At 40.3% G+C, this 15,993-nt stretch overlaps 1 protein-coding gene across 4 annotated transcripts in view; it reads right to left on the reverse strand.

Moving 5' to 3' along the window:
• CCDC88C (coiled-coil domain containing 88C) overlaps positions 1 to 15,993 on the reverse strand; it is a 102,532-nt gene that overhangs the window by 13,428 nt on the left and 73,111 nt on the right. For all 4 annotated transcript variants that reach the window (XM_068946845.1, XM_068946843.1, XM_068946844.1 and 1 more), the window contains 9 exons: positions 14,658 to 15,728; positions 11,375 to 11,502; positions 10,277 to 10,418; positions 9,501 to 9,689; positions 8,963 to 9,124; positions 7,665 to 7,942; positions 2,773 to 2,916; positions 1,349 to 1,535; positions 953 to 1,098 (listed from right to left, as the gene is read on the reverse strand). In XM_068946845.1, the coding sequence (XP_068802946.1) occupies positions 953 to 1,098; positions 1,349 to 1,535; positions 2,773 to 2,916; positions 7,665 to 7,942; positions 8,963 to 9,124; positions 9,501 to 9,689; positions 10,277 to 10,418; positions 11,375 to 11,502; positions 14,658 to 15,728 (2,447 nt within the window). The remainder of the gene's footprint in view (positions 1 to 952; positions 1,099 to 1,348; positions 1,536 to 2,772; positions 2,917 to 7,664; positions 7,943 to 8,962; positions 9,125 to 9,500; positions 9,690 to 10,276; positions 10,419 to 11,374; positions 11,503 to 14,657; positions 15,729 to 15,993) is intronic.

The raw sequence follows: 15,993 nt of genomic DNA on the forward strand, positions 1-15,993 counted from the left end.
TGTGCTAACTGGTTATTTTACTGCTGCTCTGCTTACTCTATTGTAACTAGGGAAATTAATAACATTTTATCTTTTCAAAACTACTTTCATCTGTGAACACTGTTAAAGCACTTTCAGAAGTGCCATGTACACTTACTGAATTTTACTCGTTATTTTATTAACACCCAGATAGGATGATAGCAATCGCATAAGCAAGAACCTTTTTTCATCCAGGGAAGAGAGCTAATGCACCTCCAGCACAGAACTATCAAACATCTGGATAAATATATTTGGAGTACATTTGAACCACACTCAGCTGGTTTCAGCAAAAAATTTCTAACGCCACCTGTGTTATCCAATACTAAAATAAAATTTGGTCAGTAACTCCCACGCAATTCTGAGGTGCTTGGACTAAAATTCTTCAGAATGTTTTTCTTCCTTTGTAGCAATCAGAGAAATTCACTGTAGTGAAAACAGGATTCTTTTTAAATATATGGTAAGTTTAAAAAGAGTATACTAAGTGTGTCACCTTGTGCATTGGGGACAGACTGATGCGTGTTGAAACCTGAATCCTTTAGAAGAACGTGAAAGGAATATTTCCTATAATGCAAACGACCAAAACTAAAAGAGTACAATTATTTGTTATTCTCCAATAATCTAGAATATAAAATGACTCTAGTAAGTTGTTTTAGCATTCCATTTTTTTTATGGTTAAGTTTTTCACATTGCCATATCTGTGAAAAGAGCTGTGCTTACACAGGTGTCTTCCGAACATCCTTTGTGGTAAGCAATGCAAAGAAGTTAGGTAGCTTCTCCCCAGCACATAGCTCTCCTCCTGACCATCCCCTCTTCCAGCCAGGCATCAAATAGAACTGCCACTCTCCTGCCTGTTCTCCTACTCCTCACAGATGAGTAGTTTTGTATATTTACCTGTAAGGTTTAAGTTTCACAAATTAAATTACTAATTTCTTACATATACTGTTTCTGCTCTTCATGATACTGCTCTTTGTTCTCCATGTTCTGCTCCAGCAGCATCTGATTCTGCTGGCTCAGCATCTGAATCTGACTCAGGAGATGATGGTTCTCTTCTTCCAGATTTCCCTTTAGACGGGATAGCAGCTGTTAAACAGAAACACAGATGAATCTCTTCTCTGCAACTCTGCAGCTGACTTCCCTGGAAACGCATCATAATTAAGCTAACACAGTAACAGAACAACCTGGGATACAAATTGCTAATTTTTGAAGTACGTGGTAGTGCCACTATGACCGTATAGTTTGACCTGCTATTTACAATGTGCCAAAAACTTCACACGGAGAATGTTAGCAGCCTAACAGGAATCTAACAGTGTACCTCCTTATAGCAACTTACCTCACAGTGGTTATCCAGCTTGGTCAGAGAGATATCCATAGACTGGTGCTGTTCTTTCAGCTCATCATAGCGAGCTTGCCAACGATTCAGCTCTAGCTGAGAGTTGTTCAAGGAAGTTTTCAGCTCTTTAGTGTGTGAATGTAGCCCTTCATATTCTGCCTTCAGTTGGCTATGCAAGAAATTCACCCTAAACATGAAGGAAGTAGACTTAACGAAGAATATTTCGTAGAAAGTATAATAACAAAGTGTTACAGAGAAGCAATAACAACATTATAAAATATACCAGATCTACAATGGCATTAAAAGGAAAAGAGATGGAACATGTTTGCTACTTCCTCAATGTGTAGGACACATTGCAAACTTCTGCGGCACAACGCGCTTTAGAGCATTTTTATATAAAGCTAGCTCTATTTGGCACAAATAAAGAATGCTCACAAAAGTATTTTTCTGATGCACAAAGTATGAGCGTTACTGTGTCCTGCACTGTAAGATATTGTAATGTTGTAAGATGATGCTGTAGGATTCTTTAAAAATTTTTGATAAATCTAAAAATAACTGCTATTCCTGAAGGCATAAAATTAAACAAACACAAACAGGAAAGAAAATCCTGTATCTGCTGACAGATCAGCTAAGACTTCCTCTCTTCCAACACTGCAACTAACATTTTGTAACACCTTCCCTTGTCACCACTGGAAAAAAGGCTCAGGATTGAAAACAGCAAGCTTGAGGAAACCTTGTTTGCAAAGCTGCAGTGTTCTGAAGTACATTACAACAGGAGAGTAAAAGAAACGTAATAGGTGATTTTTAAATGTAATTCCATCTGACACTGTTTGTACTTGTCGTTACCTTGGCGCCTTATTTGTTCCAAACTTTTTCTTAAAACATCTTTGTTGTACAAACAGTGGCACTGAACTGGTTGTAGTGATGCGTGCCCCAGTAGGGGTGCGTGTTGGTGCTAGGTAAACTTTGGAGGCTAGCTCACTAAAGGGTTTTAGCATGAATCAACAGTTACCCAATGATCATATGAAACACTACCTTCACTATCTTTTGAGTACTAACAAATGACAGCTTTCTCTGGACACAGTTACTACAGCGGAAAATAAACAGCAATGTTAATTCCTAGAACTAAAGCATGTTGTTTAAAAAACCATAATATAGTTTCTCTTAAGAGAGGAAATTTGGGTAGGAATCATTTCACAGAACTCAAGATTTTGGTGAGTCTTGGGTATTTGTAGTTCTACTTAAAGACAACCTCTTGAAAACAAATGATTGCAGAAACATACAAGTTTGCTAAACTTGTATAGACTTGTATATAACTTACAGATATGCTAAAGCTGTAGTAACACAACAGAGCAAAACTACTGTGCATTTTGCATAATTGACTTTTTAATGATATATACAACAATTTGGCAAGGGTGCCATACCTGTCGAGTTCCTCCCTCAGCTTCTGATTTTCCCCAGTGGTTATTGCATTTGTTCTCCTTTCTTGTTGCAGAACCTCTCTCTCAGTTTTTAAAACTATTTCCAGCTCTTCCAGTTCTGCCTTATGTTTCATTAAACTGTTGTATCTACAAGAGAGGGGTAAACATGCTCTTAGCTTTCATGCATTTTTCTTCTTCTAGTTGAAGATTATTTTAATAGATGATACTACAACCATCAGTTATGAGTTTATTTTCTCTGTTCAGTTTTGTACAGACTTATGTGGCTAAAAACCCAAGACTGAAGAATTCCACAGTACGGATGGAAACTCAGCTTAATCTGTACGGCTACATGACGGTTTCTAGAAAAAAATTGTTTAAACAAATTGGAATGCAACTGTCAGGACCTTATTTCATTTTCAGATCCTGATCATTTGACAGAAAGTACGTGAGTTCCCAGGGTGGAGAGAAACTGCATCATTTAACTGGGTCCTTGCTCATAAATAGTTATCAGTGGCAGGTTTCAAAAATATGACTGAAAAGTAGAATGCAGCAGCCAAAAAGCAAAAAAAACAAAAACAAAAAAAACCCCCAATATCAGTAGGAGGTGACAGTGAAACAGCCACAAGCAGAGGCTAACCTAGCTGCTTGAGTAGCTTTACTTGTTCACCAATGAGAAATCCAAGGGCAGCGTGGGTGTTTGTGCCTGGGTCTCAACAGGACAGGGCTCTATCTGTTGCCTGGTTTATTTGTGTGCAAGTTATTGACAGCAGGGACTGGGGCAGAGAGAGAGCGCAGATGCCTTCAACTATATCTTAAGTTTCCTCAAATAGCAGCAACGGTGGCACAACTTTGCTGACACCTGACACAGCCATAGATTAGGTGGGCTCAGCTTCCCTGAGCAGCTACCCTGCCTGTGTTCACAACACACTGCAAAGTGCAAGGTGGGTTGAGGCCACTTTGTAAAAGAGCAAGTTGTTCTCAGAAGATTTTCCTCCACTGGTTGCCTCTGTCAGAGGCTGCACTCAAACACACGGGTAGCAGAAACCATTGGGGACACTGGTGCAGAGAAGATCAAACTCTCCAGTATGTTTTTCTGTGACAGTGATAAAAGGGTATTGCCCTGAAATATGCCTGGGCAGAGATATCTATGTCATTCACAGAAGACTCATTTTAAGCAATTTTAAAACAGCAACTCAACAGAAGACACAGCAATGCTTGAAAAAGGTTAGAACAAATATTGTCTGCACCAGTCCCACCAGCCACTGCTGACTTGTCTTAGCAGAGATGAATGCAGAGCACACACAGTCACTCTGCAGCCACTAAAACTCCAAAATAAAAACAGGAGACAGCACCAAGTGCATTGGCTCTTGCCAACTGGTTTTTCTTTCAAGCTACCATTCCCTTCATCCGAGTCATATTACAGCCTGTCCCAAATTCCAGTCCATTGAATGGTCATACAAAAAAGTACCTGTATCACAGACAAAACCTGCTTTTTACTATTCAACCCCAGTGGTAGCAGTGGAGTTTAATTAACCTTATTTATTTGTTTTCTTCTTTCATTCAGCTCCAGGACATTTCAAATTCAATGTCCACACAACAAATGGAAGAATCTGCAAGCAGAGGAAGGTTTCACATCCAGTTCCCAGAAGGATTTTCAAACAAGACTTTGTGCCAATTCAGAGTTTGAGAAGACAAACTCCACAGTCAGTACCTTGGCAGAGATAACCTTGGCCTTCTCTGTAGGAACTGTTGTAAATTCTCTCATCATTTCCTTTTCATAACACTCCTCTGTTCATTTTTACCCAACCCAAGCCTTTTGATTATTTTAAATGAGGACTACTGAGAAGGAAGCAGCATACTAGTCCGGTTTTACAGCTTCGCCCAGCTCCACATGCTGCCTTTGAACATGGAAGCTCCTGTAGTGGACCACAGCTGCTTCCCTAGACATTCAGGGAAAGACATAAAATTGGAGATTGTCTGCAAGAACGCAGATGATCGTGGATTGCCAGAGCCCTAGTGAAATCCCTAGGCAAAATTTACTGGTAATTTGGACTCGAGTCGGGAGTCTACCATTTGAGCAGAATTTACAAAACCTGACAAGCATGAACATACCACTGCAACGAAAGGCTTTACCACCAGGTGAGGTTACCCTACCCACAGGCTATTCAACACTCATGCTCATTCCATTTCCTTAGCATCAGTCCCAAGCAAATGGGAAGAGGGTTTTTAAAAGCATTTTCTTACAGTCGCAAATAAAATACATTTTGGCTCTGATGCAGTCCATTCCTGGACTTGGACAGCCATATTCCTCTTTACTCTTGTTCCAGCTGTGGTTTTTGGCTTTCACCCTTTCTGCTGCTCTGTTTGGAGAGATCCTGCGGGTGGATATTTATGACTGAGAAAATTTTAAAAATGCCCAGCTATGATAGGAAGCATATGGCAGAAGGAATCCGTAAGTGTGATTACCAGACAGCATTGCTAATGTAATAATGCAAGTTCCTGCAATATGTAACCCTGCACAGCAGTCATTCTCTTTTTCCAGTGTTTGTGCAGGATTACAGACTTGCCCAGAGCAAGTCACAAAGAACTGCTCAAGGCTCTGCCAATCAACTGTAGCTAGTAAGATATTATCTCCCCTTAGTAATGTGCAATATTTAGACCAATTTAAAAATACAGGCAAAAGAGTCCAACTTTCCACCGTTAACTGAGGCAGCTAACCAAACACCACAAAGTAAAGAAGCTGCTACTAATGGTAAACGGATCTAACATACTAACTTTCCTTTTCTTGCTAAGTCAAACCCACACGTCTGTGGCTTGCTGGGCTGTGACAAGCCATTTCACTGCAGTTACACACAACCTATTATTAAATCCACAGTGCAGTACTAAGACTATGCAGATGTAGTTGAGGAGGTTTAATGAAGTTTACTCAGGTGCAGAAAACATTCTGTGGTATCAGAGGCATCAACGTGAGCCGCACAAACCTTTGGGATCCTGGCTGCCCATAGCATTAACAGGCCACAAGCTAACTGAAATTGCTGTGGATTTTTCTACTCGAGGTTTCTGCAGGAGTCCAGTCCTGCCATAAGCAACAGCACTATGATTAAATATGCTGTCACCAACTGAGAAAAATGAGTCTGGGACTTGCAACTTGGAGTTAGGGACAAGCAAAAACCTATCTTGCTCAGATAGTGCTCACCTGTACTCATCTGTTCGGGGAATATTAAGTGGGTGGCGTACTCTAGCTGAAGGCGAAAGAGGGATTTCATCTTACCATCTAAATGCCACTGAGTGGCAGAAGAAAACAAATAGTTCTCTTCCAGCTGCTTTTCAAACTTACTCCCATCTGCCCTTTGCAACCAGCTGAACACAGCACATGACTGGAAGAGGAAGAGGAGGGGGAAAGGAAAAAAAAAAAAAACACACCACACACACACACCACACAGTAATTTGCCCTCCTTTTTTTCTTCCTGACAGTCAAATGAAGACAGAGGCTGTCCTTGGACAAATCACCTTGACAAGCATCTTCCAGACTGACCTACTGAGGAGGACACTGCACTCTTAGAACTGCCAAAATTAACCAGCTCAGAGTATACAACAGGTCATCATCTGGTTCCTCTGCAACATTTCTTACTGGCAGTCACACCTCAGTAGGAGAGAATCCACATCGTTAATGTTCATAATAGTGGTCTGAGCACTTATGACTAGCAAGAACCTATTTTTCTGAAAGTCACTGTTTCCTTATGCTGCAATTGCTTAATAACTGGTACTCCTCAAGAAAAGAGGGAAGCCAGCAAACTACACCTACACATCACAGTGTGATATTCTTAACCAAAGCCTGCGTCAATGAGAACCATTAATCAGTCTGAGTCTACCTGGTAAGCATGAACAGTGTCTGTGTAATCACTTACAGCTCATTTAGCCGACAGCCAAGCAGCTGTCCTGTCAAGCAGCCTTGGTGGATATTTTCATCAGAATAGGTTTATTTCTGTACTTTATCAAAATCTACTGCCTACTGTATTGCCAGCTCCCTTTTTTTTTTTTTTTTGGGGGGGGGGGGGGGGGAGGAAAGTTTAGCATCAGTTTTTAGTCCACCCTCAAAGATCATCATTGACTTACTCTTCATCATTGACCCAACCTGGGGTCTTGCACAGAAACTCAACCTAAAAAACAGGTACTTTGGGGAAAATAATTGAAATGGTTAAAAAAAAAGTTCTGATGAGTGGCCTTCACATAGTAGCATATTATTTGTACTGTTACATTCAAGCACAATTGTTGGAAAATGACACTGACTAGCAACTAAACCATAAACTGATTAAACTGATTTCACAGTTCAGCTGAAAGTCCTGAAACAAAAGCCTTAGACTGTGAGAACTAGAAGGAAATAAATAATACATCACTATCTCACATCTAGCTCAATATGGCTTCCTTCAGACAGCCTCTGGTCATATGGGCGATGCCACACACAATCATCAATGATTTATATTGTTTCTCATATCACTCACACTTAGGTAATTAATTAGCTGACTTACAGATCTTACTGTATGACGAGAACAGATATCACATGGTAGGACTGGGAAAATCTTTTTAAGGATATGTGTTGTTATAGCCTCGATCCTCAAATGTAGTAAAGACCTTTAAGCTACTTGTGACAATGTATCCCCAAGACCCTGTTTACTAAATATCAGGAGTCATCTGTGGTCTGCCACCTTCACAGGTCTGAAACGTGCAAGTATTTTCATCTAATCTCCTAATGACAACCAAAATGAGAAGATACTTTGTCAAGAGTACATCTTATTATAATAATATAGTAATTTCTGTTTATAACTGGAGACCAAAATTTAAGACTAATACCTTTTGACTACACAGTTTCCCTAAACATTGAACCGTGAGCTTACCTCTCGCCCAGACTTTTATGCTCCAGATCCAGGTTTTTGTGTGATGCTTTCAGGCAGCTGTGCTGGTTTATTAGCATTTCATATTCTGTGGACTGCCGTTCATGCAGTGAAGCAAGGTGTTCATGATCTTGAAGCAATGATTCGTATTCAGCTTTTAGCTGCTCCTTCTGTTTCAGGAGATTTTCATTCTCATTCTCCTTGGCTGTCTGCTGATTTTGGAGTAAAGCATTCTGGGCCATTAGTGAAGCACTCTGGGAGCTGAGGGTTGAATTTTCCACCTAAAGTTTCTCAAACAAAAAGCACGCATATTTACTTACACTTACTAGTACATATCTGCATACAATTAATCAAGAATACATCTAATGCTTTGTAGACTTGAGACATTTATGGACACTTGGGCATCATTTCAGCATAGTGATATGCACCATACAAAGTCACGCTAGCAAGGGTTTGAAACGCGTAAGGATAACCTCCAAACTGTAATGACACTGCTGTACCAGCAGAAACTCTTCAGACTGGAGACCAGGGTCAGCTGGAACACCTGCAGCCCAACTACAGCTCTGACATCACGTTCAAAAGCCAAAGTTGCTTCATGCTCGTGTGTAACTGAAAACTTTTAAGTCCATCTAAACACAAGAGAATGAACTGCACCACTGTGTGTGGGGGCAGCATTCCTAACAAGTTTGATTTCAGTAGATGCATAGCACACTGATTTTATATGTTGCTGTTCTATTTCACTTGCAGGTGAAAATTAAGTTAAAAGAATCAAAAATTATGTGAATTGCAGTTTGAAAAGCTAGAAGAGAGTGAGTCAGAGACTATGAAAACTAGAGCTAATCTAAAGTTGTCTTTTAAAATTTTTCTCTTTCTTGAGCTAAATTTGTTTTTCCACAATTAAAATGACATTTAAGAGTAACTGCTTTTCATAGGCAACTTGTGTCCTATTCCCATTTCTTCAAAGTTCTTTCACAGACATAGCATTAACAGAAAAAAGAGCAAAGATCTTTTATTTTTAGTGCAGCTTCTAGAACAACAGATCCGGATTTTGCTGTATCATTAGTTCATTTTAAAAATTCCCCTCTAAATAATTACCTTCTTCATAAAGATAAACCCAGATAGTAGCTATAGAGCCAATTTCTCTCCTAGCTTAGAGAAAGTCAGATCTCAATCTAAGCTCCACTTTATGGCCCTCATCTCTACATAAGAGCATCAGCCAACATTTTCTTGTCAGCCGTCCCTCTCAACACCACCATAATGAAATCCAGTCTCCTGGTACAAAGGCGAAGGGTTGTTCTGACCTGGAGTTTGGCTGTCTGCGTCTGCAGGGCAGTGTTATGCTCCTGAAGGAAAACATTTTGTTTCTGCAGTGTCAAGATCTGATTGTTGAAGGAGACATTCTGCATTTCCAAGTGCTTCAGCTGTTCTTTAAGCAGCTGCTTCTCAGTATGCAGGGCAGCATTCTAAAAGAGACATGGGATTGAAGTGAGGTAACAGGAAGAAATGAAACAGCTGTTCTGATCATTTGGAGTCCTATCAAAGACGAAAACCCATTAGTGATGATCCTTCTGCAACAAATGCGCAAGAGGAAATTCTTCCCACCATTTAAGGAAGGTAGGACAGATGTTAAACATAAGGTTCATCCCGATAGAGATGCTACATAAGACAGATAAACTATTAAAGTCTCATGTGGTCCTAAGAGATGTCTGCGGAATTTGGTAGACTTGGGTGCTCAAAAAGCCCACCAGATTCCTACAGCCTTGAAAAAACAGGTCCTAGCGATCCACTCATGGTCACAAGGGAAGCCTGAGGAATAACAGGAAATGGAAGGCGGCTCACATTCCTTTCCAATTCGATTGCCCTGTCCTTCAGTTTCAGAAGCTCCATGGTAGCTTCTCGGTGCCCTGTTTCCAGTATCTCCTTCATTTGGTGATTGGGAATGAGTTTCTCTGCAGTATGCTCCAGTGAATTCTGAGCACGCTGCCCATCCAGTTGGGTCTGCTTGAGTGCATCAAAGTCCTTCTTTACCTATAAAGCCAATGAAGAACAAATTTTACAACTGATTCAGCAGTGGGATTTTATATTAATAATGATGTAACATGCAGTTCCCCTTTTACACTGTAAGCACTGAAAAGAGATTCAAGAACCATTACTCCTGCTCCACAGATTGTGAAGCTGAGGCACAGACAGGTGAAGGAACCTGCATCTCTCGGCCTGCAGTCAGGCACCCCTGACTCAAGCTCACTTAGGTTTGTTGTCACCTAACAAACAGGCTATCCTTAGGTGAGAAGCTTCAACTGCAGTCTGCCTCAGTCTATACTTTCACTGAAGAAAGTGGAAAAAAACACCATGGCCATGAAGAAAACATGGGGAAACAGAGACTGCAAATGGTGGTTACTTAAAAAACTCCTGCCCTAGACCACAGGCCAAGAATTTTGACAAGATCAGCGCTATTACGTATAACGGGGCAGGAGAAAGTAGTCAAGTCAAACAGCCTTTGAGGGAACTTGTATGCGGTGAGGAAAGAAATCCATATAACTTGTTCCCGTTGAGCAAAAAACATGTGAATGTGCAGAATCATATTGAGAATATTTAAAATGCAGTTCACCTCTTACCATATTTAGCTCATTCTGTAACTGTTGGTTCAAGTTCAGAGAGTCTTTCATTTGAGCTTCTAGCATTGCAATCTTTTCCTCTTTCAGAGCTACTGCTGTTTTTAGTGCTGATTCAGTTTTGCTTTCCAGAATCTTGTATTTTCTGAAAGACATGAGAAACACTTTCCAATATCTGCCAGTAGGTTATGAGCCACTATTTAGATAGCAGATTTCACCTTCACCCATTCTAAATGTCACACGTTACATTATAGGTGTTTGCATCTTCAGGAACATAATTTCCTTTACTGCCCCAGATCTCTGCTGACAGATTATTGCTGGGGAACCTGCTCATGGGGAAATCCAATCAATTTTGGTAGGGGTAATGACTACGTGGTTCTATAGGAATATTTAAAGCTAAATAATTTAACAGAAAGTAAGTTTTTCTATTTTGATCCTAATTACACTACAGATATTTCTTCTCATGTTTCTTCTGTACACTCCTGATAGGGAGAAAAAGCTGCAATAAACCCTAAAATTTTTCCAAAAAGCATATATTTCTCTAATTGGGTCTTATTAAGGGGCCTATATACATGTGGGTTGTTGGAGTTTCTTTGTTAATGACTATAGGATTTGCCATCAGGAATTTCTTAGGGAACATCTACGTTTACATTAACAGCTGGTTGGATCATCAAGTCTTGGCACACACCATTGAAGGACAACAGTTAGGCACTGTTCATCTTGCTTAAAGAGAAAATACCAGGAGAAATACACACAGTGAACATCATTGAATTAGTTATCCAGCTACTCTACAAGGAAACTGTAATAATACTAGCTAGCATGGAGGGGGGGGGGGGGGCCGCAGGAGGAGAGAGGAGGGGGGGGCCGCAGGAGGAGAGAGAGAGTGAATGAGGTTTCTTCCTTCTTTCGTTCTTTCTGAGAAAAGATTTTGCAAACCTTGCCAGGCTTGCTACAAAAAAATAGGCTGCACATTCAAAATTGGTAAGGGTAACTGGAGTGAGACAGATGAGAACAGAAAAGGCGGCTAGGGTCTTGAATTATGATGTCTGAGGGAGAGCCTTTGGAGTCACAAGCATGAGTAACAGAGCTCAGTTTCCTCACGTCTCATCATTGCCATTGTCATCCTGTAGCAGCAGCTCCTTGTTCAATCCTATCTTCTCCAGTTCCTGGCTCAGTTTGTCCAGCTCACTAGACAACTGTTGACTCTTCAGCTTCTCCAGAACCAGATCCTGTAACAGCACTGACATGATTAGTTGCTGTAAAAAGGACAGTGATAATTATCCAGCACTACAGATTTTTAAACCAAAGAGTATAAGAACAGCATTGGATAAAACCCTAGTCACAAGAAGGTCAGTGAAAATTTTTCATCAGTGTCAGCTCTGTGCAGAATTAAATTCATTCTCTTAATTTATAGTTTACTCAAAATTAAACTGAAGAATGCTCCTTTTGGCCTCTGTCGCACTCGCTGTACTGAATTTCTTACACCTGCATTGTCATCCTGCTCACCTGCCAGCAAAATGGATGTGCAGGCCAGGGGACACAGTGTCAGCAGAGGGAGTTCCCACCTCTCAGCAACTAGTATGAAAAGCCCAGCCTGCACTTGAGCGTGTGCACATGCAGACACACACATGAGTGACAGCACTTCAATATGCAGGTTTCCTGAGATAACTTGGTTAAGATCTGTTGCTAAGGAACTTAAGCATTTTCACTACTGACTCTGAGTTTTTGACATCGAGAAAGTTACTGGCATAATTAAACAAGTGTAATTTCATTGCTGCCTAAGTGACAGGCCAGCTCAGGAGACTACAGCTCTCCATTTGGTCACTCACACATTCTGGTAGCTACTGATCTGCTCTGGTCTCATTTAGTTTTCTCTGGAAGAAACTTAAGCAGAACAGAAAAGGGACTCATACAAGGAGGACAGTCAAGGGAGTTGTCCCAGAAGATTTACTGGGAGTGCGCTTTGCTGTTATACCATTGAAGTACTTGGCGTACAAATGGCCCGAGAAGTCTATCCGTTCAAAAGGATAAAATATTTTGGGTACACAGTTGTGTTCAAATGTTCTTGATGTGCAGAGTTCTTCTGAAAAAAACTAACTTTAGACTCAGAATGTGTGCAGGTGCCCATGTGCTAGCACATAAAATGGGATGAAAAAGTGAACTCTCAGAATGCAATGTGATTTTAGTTGCTGACTTACAGGGTTAGAATGTGAGCTAATACTTACACTTCATTGATTCAAATAAGCAACCTATAAAAATGAATATAAATAAAATAATGTATGTCAATTTTCAGGTAGTACACAGTCCTCACTGTCATTTGAGGTTTCCTAAAGTTTTTGAAGATGATTGTGCTTCAAAACACCCAACACTTTCTTATCAGTAATCCAGGGACACACTGCCAGGTACACGGACTGTTCTTTGTAATGACATGGTAATCACCAATAGCCTTGATAAGTTTTTTTTTCTTTAAAATATTAAGAGTACAGTGATTCCTAATCTAAGACAAATCTAGGGCCAAAAATACCACAACTTGAAATCTAATTTCAGCATGTCTACCCTGGAGAAATCCCTGGTGTTTAACTGGTATTGTTGCTAACCAAGTCTTTCACTGCAATTTTAACTAAGGCATGTTTAGGACGCACTGTTCTCTAAAATGCAGATGCACTCATAAAGACCTACACTGCCCATGGCCCTGTACAAAAATTTTCTTAAGGCATAGGAAAGGAACAAGAAAAATTACTCATACACTTCAGATAAGAAATTATCCTGGATATCAAACAGAAGCAAGAATAAAATGAAGAATTACTCTTTATTAAACATAACCTGCATGCATTCAACAGTCCTCTGATAACACAAATTTAGCCATATGCATACATGGAAGGGAAAAATGGTTAAGGTCAGTGTTTGTCAGTCCTTGGTCTGAAAACAGCCTCCTTCCTCAACATTCATGAACTCCTTCGAAGGAATCTATAGAAAGTAACTGATAGAAGGAAAATAATATATGCTTATGCATGGGTTTGCATCACTGGAACTTTTGCATAAGTCTGAGTGTGAAAAAGGGTTGAAAAGGAGCGTTTCCGTAAATATTCTTTTACTTATTTTTCCGGAAAGTTGGACAGAAACAGAACCTGGGACTTTTTAAAGTGCTTCTGATAAACTGTTTTTCCTCCTGAAAATTACACTAATGCATCAAAAACTAAAATAAAACCAAATTTCAAAGTAGGTAATTGCTTGTGCTACATTAGCCTTGCTAAGTGTGTGCATTTCACTAAGTTACAGCAGCACTGAAAGCTCTCCTTTGAAACCTCTTAGAGTTTCACAGCAAATTCTCTACTAATTCTGGGCTGAATTCTTTATTAATCCTGGGCTGACTTGCAGCCCACTCCGACTGTCACGTCTGCATGCTGTATGCAGAAACTCAGTAGGTTCCAGTCAGATTTAAAGCCCCATCACTGTGTCTCCAATTGCCCTGGCCTTATTTATCTAGTGCAGGAACGGTAACCTTTGCCATACGATTCGCCAGTCTCTCCCTCTGCTCCTTCAGTCCCTTTCTGCTGCCGACTCAGCACGTTTCCAGCAGGATAACAGCAGCTGAGCCAGGAAATAACAGCAAGTTGCAATAACCTGAATCTGCTCATAGGCCACTTATAAGAGCACCAGGTTCTGGCACTGGTTCTAGCACACATGTTGTTGGTTTGTCATCTATGCCCTAATGCAACTAGCACATTTTTGAAAGACGACTACTAGGAAGAGTGGGACTACCGTATACTGCTGTGGACAGGTCTGCTGGAAGAGATCTCTGCTGCTTAATGACATGGGATTAGACACCACTCTCAGTCTGCCTGGAACCTCTTTGGGAAAAACATTGCAGATACATGCAAAGTAAGAACTCAGCTGTGACCGAAAGGGTTAGGTTGATGTTCTGGGATAGTTCTGATCACAATTAAGTTTGTTTTAGAGCAGGGATGTTAACATGTCCCCAGTTTATGCTCTAACTCTAAATTCTAAGCTTTTAAGAGTCAATCTTGCCTACTGCAGCTCTCTCATGTAAGCAAATAACCATATGTTCACTGGGTTAGAAAAAGTATCATTCGAAGTCTTAGGTTACAGCTACCCTTTGGAAGCTATGTTAAAACCCTGTTCTGCCTCAAGAAAGATGTCATTTGAGGCCACTGTATCTGTGGTCAGAGTGGTATGTTTTAATTTTTGGAAGTTCCACGTCCAAAAGACAACACTATCCTGTGATGCCTGGTAATACTGTGAAGATCTTCTAATTCATAGATCAAACAGTCATGGGACAGATGGCTCCCTTTGCTAGTTGATAGAGTAGAAACAAAAAATAGCAGATGAAACAGATGAAAAACAGTAGTATTATTTTACTTACCTCTCTCAATGTAGCTAGTGTTCTTTTATCAATTGTAACTTGCTTTATGAGATCTTTATTGTCCTTTTCAAATTCTTTCAGCTTATTAGATGAATCTCTGAATCGAGCAATTTCCTTTTCTAGTGTCGTTTTTTCTTTCTCAGCAGCCGCCAACTTGACTGTGCTATCATCCAAAATAGCATCTTTCAGTTCCACTTGCTGCCAAAGCCGCTTTGTTTCTTTCTCTAGCATTTTTTTGTCTTTCTCCAGCTGAGACATTTCTTGCTCTAGGTCTTTGTTCTCCTTCTCTAACCTCTCTAGCTGTTTGGTAGAAATCTTTAGCTCCTCCAGGTTTCTCTGGAGGACCTGATTTTCACTCTCCATTCCCTGCACTTCTTTCTCCAGCTCCTGGATCTTTTTGCTGCTGTTCCCCAGCATTTGCTGAAGTCTCTGGTTTTCGGAGTTGACACTTTGATAGCTTAGCTCCAGCCTTTCTGATTTCTTGCTCAGCACTTTTAACATTTCTACATTCTTCCTTAGGTCTTCTTTCTCCCTCTCCAAATCTTTATTCTCTGCTTCTATTTGTGCCATTTTTGTGCTGGTAAATCTCATGGTCTCTACCACTCTCCTGAGCTCCAGATTTTCTTCATCCAACTGCTTGTTGTCCCTTTCCAGGTCCCCAAGCCGGATGGAAACATTCTGCAATGTGTCCAGGGATTTTCTTAATTTCCTATTTTCCACTTCCAGATCCCCATTTTCCTGCTCAAGAACTTCAACTTTTTCAGTCACTATTTTCATGGCTGCTGCCTTCTTCGTGAGCTGTTCGTTCTCCCTCTCCAGTCGATGGAGTTCTTTCTCCATTTCTTCCACTCTTTCCACTTTCTCTTTAACCTGGTCAAAATCCTTCTGTAACTGTTTCTTTTCAAATTCCAGCTTGCTCAGTTTGCTACTAGCTTCTGTAACTGTTTCATGAAGGATCTTGTTCTCTTTTTCAATATCTTTTACTCTGACCTCACTGCTTACTTGAGATCTTTGTCTCAGGGATAAGACCACTTGATTAAGGTGATCATTTTCTTGTTTAAGGTCCTTTATCTACAGAAATGAACAAAAAAGTCATGCAAATGCTACTCATCTACCTTACAACCTGCAGGACAATTTAGACCTGAAGAAGCCAAACGAGCGTGTTAACGAAACCACCTCCATTTCACCCAATACAAATTCCTCAGCAGTTATCCCTGACTAAAACCAACAACCTGAACTCATGAAAAAAATGGTACCTCTGGTAACTTGTAACTCGGGTGAATTAAAAATGGTGCTGCATTCCTCCTAGCAGCTAAAAAGGTCTAAGTAGAGAGAA

Source organism: Struthio camelus, chromosome 5 (assembly GCF_040807025.1).
Source record: "Struthio camelus isolate bStrCam1 chromosome 5, bStrCam1.hap1, whole genome shotgun sequence".
NCBI classification, from domain to species: Eukaryota; Metazoa; Chordata; class Aves; order Struthioniformes; family Struthionidae; genus Struthio; species Struthio camelus.